General features: G+C 43.1%; 1 protein-coding gene across 2 annotated transcripts in view; it reads left to right on the top strand.

Moving 5' to 3' along the window:
• The window catches only part of DEPTOR (DEP domain containing MTOR interacting protein), a 134,474-nt gene that overhangs the window by 38,678 nt on the left and 82,482 nt on the right, over window positions 1-13,314 (top strand). For both annotated transcript variants that reach the window (XM_045805735.2, XM_045805734.2), the window contains exons 2-3: window positions 8,179-8,357; window positions 9,399-9,522. In XM_045805735.2, coding sequence (XP_045661691.1) covers window positions 8,179-8,357; window positions 9,399-9,522 — 303 coding nt within the window. The remainder of the gene's footprint in view (window positions 1-8,178; window positions 8,358-9,398; window positions 9,523-13,314) is intronic.

Below are 13,314 nucleotides of genomic sequence, written 5' to 3'. Positions count from 1 at the left end.
CACATAATAGTAATAATAACAGCAATAAGGATTGGCGTTTACTGAGAGCTTATTAAGCACTTTACATAGAGTTTTCTCATTTAATCCTCACAGTATGAGACATGCATTATTATGCCCATTTTATAGATGAGAAAGTTGAGGTACTGAGAAGTTGAATGCTTTGTCCAAAGTTACACAGCGAATAATGGATGGAGCTTGGATTTGAACCCCAGTCTGTCTGGCTCCACAGCTCTGCTCTGAATGAAGGACAAATCGTGAATGAGGAGAGCAGGAAGTTCATTTGCTGACTAATGCACCAGAGTCCCTATTCCTACCTGAAAGCTATACTTTCTTATCCCCCACACGCTGCTACCTATTCCGTGGACTCAGTAACCAGTACCGGTCCTGTGAGTCACTCTGTGTGCTCAGTGAGTTCCATGGACCATTCTGGGCTTGTTTCTTCACATGTAAAATGGCAGTTAGAGGCCTGATACGCCTGGGTGTGGTGTAAACAAATAATGACCTATTTGAAAAAAAAAGTCTTGGAGCTTCTTGGAAAGGCGCTTTGCAGGCAGGAAGAACTTCTGACTTATCAGAGAAAGAGATCAGAGCTGGGGATGTTGATGCAATTGCTCTTTGTTCCTTTAGAACAGGAGACCTCATAGGAAAAAGCCTAGGAGGAAGAACTCAGTGAAAATCTCAGGTCTAATGAGGTAAGGAAGACCGACATAGGGACCTTCCCGTCTTGACCCTGTATTTACCTCTTATCTCCCAGATGAGGTGAAAGATTTAAAAGGGCCTCGTGAGCTCTTAGGCACATGTCATTAAAAGGGTTTGTTGTAGGTCCCCTATGAACTGATGCCTACTCTCTGGGATGGTGTAAATCACCAGCTCCATTTCCTGCCCCCCCAGCACCCCAGGAGTGGCATCTTAATTATACAACATTGGCTCAATACAGACATGAAGACAGTGTGATGACTTCTTTTGTGGGCACTTCTGTGAGCCCCATTTGTATTTATATTGGTAGCAGTATCTGTAGGATATATAAATTGCGTAAGTTTTCACCTTTCCATGACACTTGGCGTTTTCTCTTCCTTAGTCTACATGAGCATAAAATAGGCAGAAGACAGATGCTTCTGGCATTTAAAATGTGGTGTTATGGAACGCTTTCTAAACGTAGAAATCAGAAGATCTGGGTTCAATTCTGACTGCTCCTGATCAAATTGTGACTTGAGCATGTCCCTTTAATTTTTCTGAACTTGCTTCCTTATCTGTCAAATGAATATGATAGTGCCTTCCTAATCACAGGAATATCATTAGGCTCAGCTCTGATAGGGTATGGCTCTGTTCAAATGTGAAATAACTGTTATTGTTTCTGCTAATACGCCATCGTCAAGATCTCAAATATAGTGCATGATATGTAGGACTTGGAATCAAGCATGCTTCCCTCATGGGTGTGCTTCCCATCTCAGTTGTGTGGTGACAAGACACACAGCTTAGAGGACTGTGCTTGCACTGACCTGACATGTGGCCTGGAAGGGCTCTAGGTAGAACTGATGGCTCTCCCTTTGTTCCTGATTCTCAGAGCCTTGCAAAGGGGTCTTGCTGGTGGAACATTTGCCATCACTGTCATTGAAGGTGGTCACTGCACCTTTCTGCATAGTGTGCATGCAGTGTGTGTGTGTGTGTGTGTGTGTGTGTGTGTGTGTGTGTGTGATCTGACACCAACTCCTTCTGGCTCTCCAGAATCACGTGTACTCTATTGGCATTAACCTGTTTTATGCTCTTTCCTTCCTATCACTGTGTGTATTTTTTCTGTTGTTATGATCAGGTTGGGAGAATTCAAGCATCTTCCTGAAGCAAAAGTACCTGAAATGTGTATTATGATCCTATTTCACATAGAAATGTACATAAACATAGCCATGCATGTGTATATAGGAGATTTTTGCAAGAATACATAAGCAACTACTAACATTGGCTTCTTTTGAAAAGTGGGGGTCAAGGAAAATTTTGAATATACCCCAAAGTAAATATAGGCGTAACCCCCATGCAGCTGTCTTCTGGCTTCGACAGTTACCAATTCATGATCTGTACCCAGCTTCATGTTAGACCTATTTGAGTTTCTTTTTATCTACCACGAGCACGTATTATTTGCATCATTTAAACAAACTGAGGACTTCAGAGGGGAGGGGGGTGGGGGAATGGGATAGGCTGGTGATGGGTAGTGAGGAGGGCACGTATTGCATGGTGCACTGGGTGTTATACGCAACTAATGAATCATCGAACTTTACATCAGAAACCAGGGATGTACTGTATGGTGACTAACATAATATAATAAAAAATATTATTATAATAAAAAAATAAAATTTTAATCGTAAAGTCAATTCAACACTAAAAGAAAATGCAGTAGGTTAGATTTCATTTATTCCTGTCTTTTTTTCTCACCCCTTTTAGACTCAGGTCCTTTCAGGGGTAGGTGATCAAGAGTCATCTCTCTGAGTTCTCTGATCCCCGAGGACAGATATTGACTGAACATCTGGGAAAGACAACAGCTTGGTTGACAGCACATCCATGTCAGTGCTGTTGCCCAAATCACGAGGCTCACACTGTCAGCCCTACTGTTTGGCTTGCTGTGTTTTTTAATTAAACTGTTTACTTTGGCTGAGATTTATGACGCTGTTTTTAAATGAGAATATGTGCTTTCTGTCCCCCCTTTGTTCCCTGGGCCCCACAACCTGTGCAGTTCTCTGCAAGCTATTTTTCGAAAAACAATTTCTGCATTTCTTATCAGATGGAGGGTAATTTTGCAGGGATTATTAACACCCTGCTCTCAGTAATGTTTGTTCTCCTAGGGCTAGAAGAGGAAATTGTCTGATGTAAGCCCAGCAGCTGGTTAGCTGGACAGGAATAGAATATGACAAAATCACCTTGAATCTAAAGCCTGTGAACCAACTGTCTGAGATGAAGGACGGGAAGGTGGTTTTCATATTTAAATTCCTTAGCCAGTGGTATTGAAAATGCAGCTAAAATAGAAATGGTTATTTTCCCCAGTGGTTCAGTGTGGATCGATTTGGACTGTTAGTCAGTAGACTGTTCTGCCCTATGCCTTCTTGGTACTGAGTGCATTGTATGAACTAATTGATTTTTCACACCAATGAGAACCTGTCCCCTACTATGTGCTAGGCACTAGAATTACACCAACAAAGAAGCAACTCTCCCTAAGTATCCTGTTCCTCATCTAACTGTCCTACAGTGGGATGAATGTTTCACTCATGGCGCTAAAGCAGCACAGGAGAGAGGAAAGAAGGTGCTCTGGCTTTCGAAGGCTGGGGGAACATTCACAGAGGAGGTGCCTTTTACGCTGAAGAGCAGAGACGATGTTTTGAATTATTTAAGGCAGAAGGAGGGTCTCTGTCTTGAGCAGAGGCATGGGAGGTGATGGCACGCGCAGGGCATGGGAAGGGTCCAGTGCGTCCAGACTTCGAGGCGGGTGCGTCTGTGGTTGGGAGATGAGACAGAGGTGAGGAAGTTTGGAAGGCCTCCTTAGAGCCCGAGGAGGTGTGCTTCTTCTGGATTCAGAGAAGTGAGGCTTCTTCAGGCCCCTGAAGGGATTGGTACTGTTCTGTTATTATTAAGACGGGCATCGCGTGGGAGAAGAACTGGAAAACCTGAGGAACCAAAGCACTCCAGGGACAGTCCTCTCTTGCTGTCCCTCATTTGCCCCCTCTTTCTCCTCACCTCCCAGCTTCGCTGTGCTGGCCTCCCCACTCCCCTCTCGTTCCTGGTCGGCCAGTTGCCTCAGCGTCTTCTAGTGTTGGGGATTGTTCACCTTTGGTCTAGGAATTCCATGGAAATAGTCTTGGAAATACGGAGGGTGTACGTGGGAGAACCGAATGGGAGAACCAGGAAATACCCCAGACTTGGCAGCCTTTTAGCCAGAACAGCCCACATTGCTCTGTTTTACACATTGACATTGAGGTGAGTTCCATTTGAACAAAGTATTCCGTGTCACAAATCGAGTTTGAAAACTTCAGCTCTAGTTTAAATCTTGGAGGGAGCCATTCTGCTTGGCTTTCACTGATTATGTCACTTGAGTTGGGTAAGATCTCGTGCCTCTGATCTCACTGAATAGCCTATAGGCATGTATGTGCAGGGGCTGCCATAAGTCAAGGGCTCTTTCAGCCAGGCTCTGCCCCACACAGAAAGAAAACAGGCCCAGGGTTGTGAACCCTGCCAGGGTTGGGTAAGGTGTGAAAGGCAGTTTTAAATCGAAGGGGATGTTGGCCATGGCAGACAATGTGACTGACCTGTCCTGGCAGCATGCCACGTTTGAAGTGTGGCTTCTAGCCCCTTGCTCAGCATTTTGTAGAGTCTTTCTATTCCATGAGGGGCTTAGCTACTCAAAATGTCCATTTTTCCCTAAGACATTGAAATATTCCTATCTCTATTCCCTTTGTGGAAAGCTCCATGCATATTGGCATATTAATGAAAACCTATAAGGGGTAAGTTTAGTTCAAGTAAAAGGAAATTTTTTTTAAAAAAAAAAAAAACACCCATGCACATGCAACAGGGATTAAAACTTTGAAATTGATTACCCTGGAATGGAAAGCATAAATAGTTTTATAAAAAGACTTAAATAAATTCCACCGTAATAGATGGTTACTAAGTTGTGGGATGGGGATTCCTATTAGGTTAGTGAGAAGCCTCCTTACCCTTTTGAAAATGGCATCATTTCTTAGTGTCCTTGGACATTCATTTGTTCAGCAAATATTAAGTGACCACAGTGCTACGCAGAAACACTTGGTTATGTGTTTGCAGTGTGAAGAATTTTATCTTTTTATTGGGATAGGTTTTCGGGGTTGTACAATTAAAAAAATTTTTTTTAAAGATTTATTTATTTATTTGAAAGAGAGAAGGAGTGGTGGGGCGGAGCAGAAGGAGAGAGAGAGAGAGAAAAGCAGACTCCCTTCTGAGCAGGAAGCCCAATGTGGGGCTCGATCCCAGGACCCTGATATCATGACCTGAGCTGAAGGCAGACACCTAACCCACTGAGCCACCCAGGTGCCCCCAAGGATGCACAATTTTAATGGTCATTTTTAGAAATCTATTTCTAACTATGAAATAAAGAAAGATGCTATCACCATTATTGAACATTTTTAATTGCAGTAATGTGTCTAAAATGATCAGTAAATCCTGGAACCAGAGTTCTTTCCCCTCCATCAGATGACTGCTCAGTTTTCTAAACATGGAAATATACCAGGCCCTGGTGGGGCTGAAGGAAGAGTCTTCTCCCCTCCGTGTAGGGTGGGAATCGGTGGGAATCAAGAATGTTCAAGAAATAGCACCACACTTGGGTTCATGAAAGGATAGTAACTGAAAGGTTCTATTCTGTAGTATTTAAAGATAAACATTACCTAATAATTTTTTTTAAGTTGGAAAGTTTATAGGAGCTGAAACTCCTCTTTTGGCTCATAACATATTCCTCCTCCACCAAATTATATGGTAGCTTGTTCCATGTTTCAATTTCTAAATAAATTGGTCTTCATTATTCTTGGATTGCTGACAGACATCACGTCTAAGAATTAATGTTTCGCATTCTGCCACTTTGAGCATGTTAAACAAATTACTCAGTGTCATTGTCACTGAATTAATTAGAAGGATTCATGTGAGAGTTTAGCACGCCTGTGTGAACGTGTTTTTTTATTAGGCTTTGTTTATTTTTTATTAATAATTACAACTCTACATTGGCCTTGTGGTTTTAACATTACCTGCGTCAGGGAGCGGCCATGAGGATTGATATCAATAAAGCCGTGAAAAGAGTGCCTAGCACATAGTAAGGGCTCAAAATGCTCGCTTTATCTTTATTAGTGAACTTTGTGACCATGTGATGAGGTCATCACCATGGGTATAATTATCCCCATTTTATCAGGGAGGATTCTGGTGCTCAGAAGTTTGATCGTCTGGAATTACTGGCAGTGTCAGGATGAGGGCCAAGTGTTCTTATTCCTAGTCTTGTGTTCCCGATTGCCCTCATAACGGACATTTTAGGGTTTAGCATTTTGATACATGAACTTGGGGGAGGGAATGCAACATTCAGGCCATAGACATTAAGTCAGCAGAGGTGAAAGTGCTTAGTATAATACTGGGCATAGAGTAGGAATGCAATGAACGTGGTTTTTTCCTTTCTATGCGGTTTACAGGTGTTAGGATTTTCATTTCTCTCCTCCTCTCCCTTCTCCCTGCTGACGTCCCAGCTGAGCATTTTGTCTGCAGACTACTTAGGTGCCTCCAGGCCTTAGCACTTCCTGGTTGTCTTGGTCAGCTCAGGCCGCCATTACAAAGTATCACAGATGGAGTGGCTTGAACAACAGAAATTTACTTTCCCACAGTTCTGGGGGGCTAGAAATCTGAGATCAAGCTGTTGGCAGGGTTGGTTTGTCCGAGGCCTAGTTCCTAGGCTTGTAGGTGGCCACCATTTCCATGTGTCTTCATGGTCTTTTCTCTGTACAGGAGTGTGTCCTAATCTCCACTCCTTATAAGGACACTAGTCATATTGGATTAGGGCCACCCTCACGAACTCAATTTAATATAATTACCCTTTAAAAGACCCTATCTCCAAATACAGTCACATTCTGAAGTACCAGGGGTTAGGGCCTCAACATATGAATTTGAGGGGAACACACTTCAGCCTATAACAGCAGTCTACCAAGAAAGAGCTCTAAGCTTCAGAGCCCCAGCCCAGTATGCTCCCAACTTATACTCACAACCCCTGGGATATCAAAACCCCTTAAATTTCATCAAGTGAATTCTGTTCAAAAAGCAGGCAAGAGTATAGTCTAGTTCCTTCCTTAGGAAGTAGAAGAAAGGAGGCTGGGACCTGTGTTGTGCCAGGCACTGTGCTGGGTGCCAATGCTTAATAGACATTATGTCGCCCAGTCTCAACATGGCCACGGACTGGGTGAGCATAATTGCCTCCATTTTACAGAGGAAAAAATGAACAGTAAGCCTCTGGCCTCGCACACACAGTTACTGTGTGATTTACTCGTATGGCACTCTCATTTCCAAACAATGTTAAGAATATGAGGTTAGGAGCGTAGGACCATGTGGACAAAGCAGGAAGAAAGCTGACCTCGTGTTTCACCCAATTCAAACCCTTGAGAATTAAAAAGTACATGCAGGCTGATAAAAGAAGGGAAACCAAATGGAAAAAAAAATGTTTTTAAAGACAGGTTTAAGACTCCTTTGGAAAAAAGTCACCGAGTCCCGAAAGGAGTAAGGGAAAGCTCTCTGTCAACCACTTTTCTCCACGCTAATCCAACAGCCTGTAAATAAATTGTGCTTGTCCCACAGCTTTAATCTCTCTCTCCCAGATATTTTGTTTCTCCCTCCCTGGCTAGAGGCAGCCCGATGTGGCAGTTGGGAAGTCAGACTCTGAGGTGAGACCATCAGGTGCAAATTTAATTTTCATCACTTGTTAGCTGTGTGGCAAGTCACTTAAGCTCTTTGAGGTTCTCTCTGCTGTAAAAAAAGAAAAAGTCTAGATGGTAATAATAGCTTTTGATGAGGCTGTTGTGAACATCTTTGGAATGTGCTCCGGTCAGCACTTGGAACCTAGTAAGTCTCACCGAAGGATTAGCTGTTGCCCCTTAGAAAGCAGGACGGGCAAAGGCCAGGATCTTTGTGCTGTTTTCTGACGTAGGTCTCTAATGCCTGGAAATACCTAACGGACAGGTGGTAGACACTCATTCATATCTGTTACATAAATGCACGAATGCCGATGTGGTGGACCCTGAGTAATCTGTGAGGAAGAGGAAGTTCCTGGAGTCGGCAAGTTTTTAAGAGTTTTTGCTTGTTGTTCGGGTGAAGCCATAAGCCTACCGATGGAGGGATCAAGTGAAGGCATTCCCCAGAGCAGGGGCGAGAAAGCTTTTCTCAGTCTCCCAAGTGGCAGGAGGGCTCTAGCTTATCCAGGGTTGTTTTCCCCTCCCATTGACATGTATCATCGTTGGATCTGAGGGTAGAATTGTTTTCTGGGGCCTCTGGGCTCTGAGCATGTGGCAAGCCCCTACTGACCTGCAGGCATGTGAATGGCACTCTGATACATTCAGAGCACTGCACTTCGTCCTGAGCTCTGGGATTGGCTTGATGATTTGTGTTGTCATTAAAATTCCTAAAGCGATTGCCAAATTTTCTTTCCAGGCTCAGGCTGCATGAAGAAAAGGTTATTAAAGATAGGCGACATCATCTCAAAACCTACCCAAACTGCTTTGTCGCAAAAGAGCTGATTGACTGGCTGATTGAGCACAAAGAGGCTTCCGACCGAGAGACAGCAGTCAAACTGATGCAGAAGTTGGCAGACCGGGGCATCATTCATCACGGTGAGCGAGGCGGCCACCGGCAGTCGAGGGGACTTGAGAGGAAACGAAGGACCATGTCTTCTATTCCAGCTGTGAACCCACCCATTTAAGAAAGAAAACGCTTGGTCTCCTGTGCGTCTCTCCCAGTGATATTCCCCTCCTTCCTCCAAGAGGCATTTGGGTTTATTTCCATTTGCTTCTTCATACTTTCTCCTTTCTATATAGGCATTTCATAGCAAGGTATCATATTGCTGTCAGTGCTTTACACCACTATAAAACTGCATGTTTATTCTTTTACAACTTGATCAACACACGGTGAGATTCATCCGTGTTGATGGCGTATCTCTTGTTTGCTCATTTCCACTGCTATGCATGCCACATAAAATTACGCCGTGGTACGTTTACCCATTCTCCTGCTGATGGGCATTTAAGAGGTTTCAAAGTTTTTCTGTTACTCTCGATGGTTCCATGAACACATCTCCTTGAAATCTCTCACCCTGACCAAGACCTTCCACATGCTGTTGTCCTTTTGGGCTGGAATGTCCTTTCTCTTCACTCTAGCCCATTTTCCAGCCATTCTTCAGGTCTCTGCCTACATGCAAGCTCTTCAGAGAAATGTCCGTTCCCTGCAGCTAGCTAACTGGGGTTACTTGTTACTCCTTCTTTGGTCTCGCACTGCGGCATCCCCTCACCTCTTTCGTTGCCCCCCTCGTACCATATGTTAATTACATGTTGACATTTCTCTTTATCTCACTAGACGTCACATTCTTTGAGGCTGATGCCTGCCCCAGTATGCTCAAGAAGAATTTGTGGCATGCATGATGCATTGAATTGGGTGACCCTTTTACTAGATAATGATGGTGATGGTGATGATAATAGCTAATATCACTGAGCACTTGCTCTATTCCCGGTACTATGCTAAATACATGTACTAAAGCATAGAATAGTGTGCTTCAGAAATTAGGTAATAAAACAAGTCTTAATTAGCCTCTCACATCATTTGAGGAATTAAATAAGATTGTTTTTTTTTTCTTATTTGCCTCTCTGTGTATATTGTTTCAGTGTGTGACGAGCATAAGGAGTTCAAGGACGTCAAACTCTTCTATCGCTTTAGAAAAGATGACGGCACCTTCCCGCTGGACAATGAAGTGAAGGCCTTCATGAGGGGACAGAGGCTGTATGAGAAGTATGTCGTGCATGAAATTCCCCACTGTGATCTTAACTTGTGGAGAGAAGCAGGGCTATTTCAGTCTTTTATCATTCTGACTTCAGCCCGGCTCTTCCATGTGGGATGGTTACATAAGTGTTCCTTTTAATAGGGGAAAACTCGATCACTCATTTGCTTTTCTGTTTGCCAGAAATCAAGTTGATTTCATAAGATTCTTAATAAAGTATTTATTTAAATAGAAAAGATTTCAATATTTTTTTTCTATATTGGAGTCGATTTAACAGAACTCCAGAAATATAAACAAAAAAGGTTGGAGCTTGATGTTTGCCCTCAAGTAAGGCAGTTGCCTATTTTCTCTTTTGAATACTATTGTATAAATTGGAGGTTTAGTCTTGTGAGTGGCCGGAGAGACAGTTCAAGTACAGGGGAAGTTCAAGTTCGGGTCAAGAGATGAGTAGTGAGAGAACTTCAGATAGCAGGAGGGTCTAAGTGGAATAATGTCTCCGTTCTTTGGAGAGAGAAATGCATCATAGCCCAGGAGTATTCTGTTGCTGGGTCTCAGATCTCCCCAGTGGTCTGTCTCTGAGCTGATCGGCTGTTCCTATCCTCTCTTTCCCATCCCACCTCTCTCGTTCTTTTTTTCCAAGGCAGCCCTTAGGGAAAGGAGTGCAGGGGCAAACACCCTCTCCTTAACTTTGGCTTCCTTTCAAGGCTCGAGGGAGTTGAAAATAGGTATTCATCACACAAAAGAGCCTACTCTGTGATGAGTGGGTTGGTGCATGGGGAGGTGGGTCTTGGGGGTCAGATTAAGGAACGTGGTGGTTAAGAGCTGGGTAAGTTTGATTCTAACCCTGTCACCTCACCTCTGTCAACCTCAGTGTCCTCTTTTATGACCTAGCAGTGGTGATGGTACTACCTCCTAGGTGTTTAGTGCTGTTGTGGGAATTAAGAGAATAAAGGTGTCAAGTACTTAAATATTTAGCTTAGTGACTGTGGTATGTTGTCAGACCCCAGAGATGATAGCCATTTCAGGTATTAGTCTGATAGTGATGACCACCTGGAGCTGGTATTGTCCAACCACTTAATGCCCCGTATGTGCTACTTCTCCCATCTGTTACTTTCTAAACTGAAGTGTAGAAAATCCCTCATCTCCCAGACTCACATGGATTTGAATGGAGGGGATCCATCAACACCTCCTTTTGTATATCTGAGTGTGTGTGTATGTTTTGTTGCTATTTTCTTTCTTTTTTCTTTTTATATTTATTTATTTTTATTTAAATTCAATTAATTAATATATAATGTCTTATAAGTTTCAAAAGTAGATGTCAGTGTGCCCTCCTTAATGCCCAACCCCCAGTTCCCCCATCCCCTTACCCCCTTCCCCCCCAGCAACCCTCAGTTTGTTTCCTATGATTAAAAGTCTACTGTTGCTGTTGTTTTCTTTTACTTTCTTAGCTCCTTCTGGAAAATTCTAGCAGGTGTTAGATATTTAGATCACCAAGACAGTCCTTTCAAACAATAAGATTCTATGTTGTCAAAAACATGCATGTCATTTCCATGGATCGATATTGCTGTCTTTTTTCTGAGTGCAGTTGGCTTTCCAGTCATTAGTGTTCAGTATCTCAATTTCCAAGTAAACTTATTTCTCCAAACTGCTTGTGAAATTAGTACTAGGAAATTAATTTAAGTAACTAAGTAAACTAAGTAATTTAATCGGTACTTAACCTTGCATGAACTAGCTGCCACATCGCAGTCTTGGCCCCTACACTTGGTTGCTGGAACATCCTTGGAACAAACTTCAGGGCCTTTGGAATGATGGCTCAGTTTACCTACTTGAACCAGCATTGTTTAATATATATATATATATATATATACAATTATATATATTATATAATAGATTACAGTAATGAAATCAATGTTTTCTTCAAAATGTAGTGTATCTTAAAATGTGACACGGAGATTGTAAATATCCTGGTATGGAGTTTTCTGTAAAATTGACTGAAAATATTCCAGGTAGACATTGGAGAAGGAGAGTAAAGTGATTTTTCTTCAAGATGAATCTACCCATGGATTTAGGGACTAAAGGACATAGGGAACATAATCAATGATATTGTAACAAAAAAAAAGAGAGATAAATCTATATGGTATTATGTAAAATGTGATAACAACAGTATCTTTTATTTGTAAATTAAGCTCCTCAAAGCACTTCCACTAGATAATTTTATATGAATTCTCTCAGTAGACTAAGACTAGTAAATAATTAAATAATAGTGTAGTAAATAACAATATAAAATACAATATAAAATAGATGGGATAGGACATTACCACCCTGCTTCTCAGAAGGAGCATCTGGGACCTGAGGTCATTTCTGTGTGATGGCGATACAGCATGAGAGGGTAGCAGGTGTGTAAGCTGCTGCTGCCCACACCCCGCCACCCGCTCGAGGGGGCTGGCTGGATTGTCAATATATCCTTTGTGCTCTCCTCTTGTTTGTTTGTTCTGTGTTATTAATAGAACTTTGTGAAACCAGGTGGTTTCTGTCTGGGGTTTTGCTGAACCAGGCTGATTTGGGGGCACCTGGCTTTCTAACCTGTAGAGGTATTTCTCAGTCTGCTAGGTTGTGGACAAAGCTGTATTTCAACACTAAAATTCAGTGACTCTTCCACCTCTTAGGATCCACGTTGCTCCTGGTAATTTAATTCAGAGGTACTGAAACGAATACTGGTTAAGGGGTAAAACCTGGCCCGTTCAGGGTGTCCCACCATGAGGAAGGTTATGGGAGAGCTGGTGACAGGAGTCCTCCGCACAGTGAGTGACAGGGGTGTGGTTTTCAGAGTCACACAGCCCTGCTCTCCAATCGCAGCCTTCCAACTGGCTTGCTCCGCGACCTTGAGTCAGCCGCTGAACCTCACTGATCTATAGTCATAAATGGAGGGAAGGCCGATCTCCCTTGGAAAGGCTGTTGGGAGGATTTGACAGTCTGCACATTGCTAAGCGCAGCACGTGCCCAGAGTGAGCACCCAAGAAATGTTAGCTGCTGCTCGTAGAGTAGTAAATCATAATATAAATAAATGATCCCTGTTATTATTTAGCCCAGCACAGAAGCTGAGAGCCCAGGAGCAGGCTGCCTGACTCTGACTCCTGGCGCTGTGCCTCCCTGGCAAGTGGCTTTGCCTCTCTGTGCCTGCAGTTGCCCTCCTGGTAGATGGACATATTGATGGTATTGACCCTTCAGACTTCTTGTGGGGCTTAAGTGTGCTAACAGGATGTATAAGGCACACGGGACGGGGCCCACCTCAGAGCATGAGTGGGTCCTGTTGCTCGTCTCCTGCTGCTACCTGGAGGGGAGCGTGAGAAGGAGGGTGTGTGCCCCTGGATCCGTGCCCGGACTTCGTCATTTTGAGCCATTCATCTGAGCACATTCAAGGCACAATGCACTTTCATCAACAAGCTTTCATCAAACCCTCATGATGGCCTGGAGGTGCCTAGAATAAGGCACGCCATCTCTCTGGGAGGGGCTGACCATTTCTCACTTAATTTTGCCTGGATCCAAAAACCACAGACACACAGCGCATGAACATAACTCACATTCTCCCAAACGGTACAATTTTTGCTTTTCAAGTGAGACCTGCGGGAGCAGGATACATATCCGTAACCTAGAAGAACAACGTTGAATTTGTGTTCGCTGCCGTCCTGTGGTCAAAGATATTTCAGGTGCATATTCCAAACTATAAAATTTGATTCTCATTCAGCGGTTAGCAAAATAGATCTCTTTAAACCAAGTGGAACTCAGGATTATCGAGTGCTCTA

This window comes from Ursus americanus, chromosome 9 (genome assembly GCF_024610735.1).
Source record: "Ursus americanus isolate L20-20 chromosome 9, mUrsAme1.1.p, whole genome shotgun sequence".
Lineage (NCBI taxonomy): Eukaryota > Metazoa > Chordata > Mammalia > Carnivora > Ursidae > Ursus > Ursus americanus.
This window is presented reverse-complemented; position numbering and strand designations above follow the sequence as displayed.